A 2,117-nucleotide genomic window follows, 5' to 3' on the forward strand; every position below is an offset into this window, starting at 1 on the left:
CCGTGTAGTCTGTTAATACAGGGAAGGGGGGGGGGAAGCAGACGTAGAACAAAATGTCAACTTTAAAAATGCTAAACAAACTGCCATCAGGAGGTGACAAACTGTGGCATAACAAACATGGACAAATAATAGACTCATGAACAGTCAGGGACAATCACCTTGAGAAAAATCCATACCGGCCAGTGTTTCGGGCCTTTTAAGAGTATGAAATAACCAATGTGGATCTGTGTGCATGCCAAACCTACTGTATATAAATGTGAATGCAAACTAGGAATAGAGAGAACCGTGTTGGATTTGTGTTTGGATTACGGTAATCAATATCAGTGCCACAATCAAAAGCTGGCTTTTCATCACCAGCACTGTCACAGTTGTTGTGTACAAGAGCAAATGCGAGCAATGATGTAAAAGAAATGAGTTGGAGCTTTTTGATTGGCAAAATGGAGTGACAGAGGCCAGCGACAGATGCGACACTTCTCCCACACACAAAGGCTCAGCCACCACACCAAGAGGAGTGAATGGAGTGCTATATGCTTTGCAGGCTAGCCATTTCCACAAGGTCACAGTGAGTGCACATGCAGAGCAGCAGATATATAAGGAGGCCTGATGCTAGGGACCCCTTCTTACCAGACTTCGCCTTCTTTTTCTTCTTCTTCTTCTTTAATTTAATGCGGAGGAAGTCCTTCTGTTTCGGTTTCTCTTTCAGTTTGTCTTTTACTGACCCTGGGGACCGTCAAGTGGCAAGAGTTAAGCCTCATCTGTGCATACTAACATGGCAGGTAACCATTTCATAACCTGAATTTTACTGTACAAAGGTAGGACTCTATGCAATAGACACTGCAGTCATTTTCTCACATAAAAAACACCTTACTGCAGGATACTGACCAATGTCAAAGCAACTCTTGTCTAAATCCTTGTCTTGCTGCTGGCAGCCGTTCCTGTCCAGTTGGTTCTCTTTGCTCTTCTCCCTCAGCAGCGCCCTCTGCTGATGGCCCTGTGTGTTGACTACAGGCGGGGCTGACGTTCGTCTGCCTGCGGTCTTCACCTCACCACGGGGAGCTGCGGCAGTTCCAACTGAGTCTGAAAATGAATGAATGAAAAACGGCAAATGTAAGCCTAAAACCCTGATTCTGAGCATGGATGGATATGTTTTGATTCAGCATTTCTGCTTATGTTGTTGCATAATATGCATTTGGTTTGAACATTGTAGAAAATTGCAGCTGATCCAGTTTCTAATATTTCAGTTGGGACAGAATCTACAAAGGAACTCACGCATAGAAGCAGAGATGGTGCGTCTTCTCTTTGGGCCATCCAAACCGGTGGCAGTAACCTGTTTCTCAGAGGCCCTGGTCTGGACACTCCTGGTGGGGCTGCGCTCCCCCTCCACAGGCTGCTCCTCGCCATGGTAATATTTCATATGGTAGTGCAGAAGCTTGGCCTTACGGAATGACTTTGTGCAGCCGGGAGCGCTGCACTTAAATGGGTTGTGGTCCAGGTTGATTGACAGGACGGGGGGAGGTTGGTTTTTGATGACTCGGTACACTAAAACAAAGAACACAAGTGAAGCATGTAAAATAACTACATCAATGAATGCAAGTGATTTGTGAATTAATATAATAAGTTTTGAGTTGCACTCACATGGTTCTCTGCTGAATCTGTTGGGGTTGTGGAAGCCCTGCTTTCTTACCGCTACCAAAGAAAGGAGAGATGTGATTTATTCACTTAATTCTTGAAAACAGTCTTATCTTATGGACCGATAGTGACCTATAGTAGACACATTGTTATCTGTATTATCCAATGTGTTTTTTCCCTGTATATGATACAGGGAAAAAAAATGCTTGAGGTAATAAGTGTCACCACAAGGTTTATCCAGCAGAGTGCACTATGATTTAATATACTGCTGCAAGCGGCACAGAGTATAAGAGAAGAAGCAGCCCTCACCAATGTCTAGAATTAGTTGACAATGTATCTGTTAAACAATATTTTAAAAAGGTGTAATATCCAGGATTTTTGTGTTGTGGTTTGTAAACGCACCAGTTGAACTGAGCAGTGATGGTAGAAGAATAGGGGTGGGTAAAAATATCGATACGGCAATATATCGCGATACTTTGCCGCCCGAT

The 2,117-nt window shown here is 43.7% G+C and overlaps 1 protein-coding gene across 2 annotated transcripts in view; it reads right to left on the reverse strand.

Annotated features, from left to right (window-relative positions):
* The window catches only part of phf20a (PHD finger protein 20, a), a 13,376-nt gene that overhangs the window by 5,998 nt on the left and 5,261 nt on the right, over window positions 1-2,117 (reverse strand). For both annotated transcript variants that reach the window (XM_035662523.1, XM_035662522.1), the window contains exons 7-10: window positions 1,636-1,686; window positions 1,270-1,539; window positions 883-1,077; window positions 625-720 (exon numbers count right to left, since the gene is read on the reverse strand). In XM_035662523.1, coding sequence (XP_035518416.1) covers window positions 625-720; window positions 883-1,077; window positions 1,270-1,539; window positions 1,636-1,686 — 612 coding nt within the window. The remainder of the gene's footprint in view (window positions 1-624; window positions 721-882; window positions 1,078-1,269; window positions 1,540-1,635; window positions 1,687-2,117) is intronic.

Source organism: Morone saxatilis, unplaced genomic scaffold (assembly GCF_004916995.1).
Source record: "Morone saxatilis isolate NCDOM2014 unplaced genomic scaffold, NCSU_SB_2.0 Contig18, whole genome shotgun sequence".
NCBI lineage: Eukaryota > Metazoa > Chordata > Actinopteri > Moronidae > Morone > Morone saxatilis.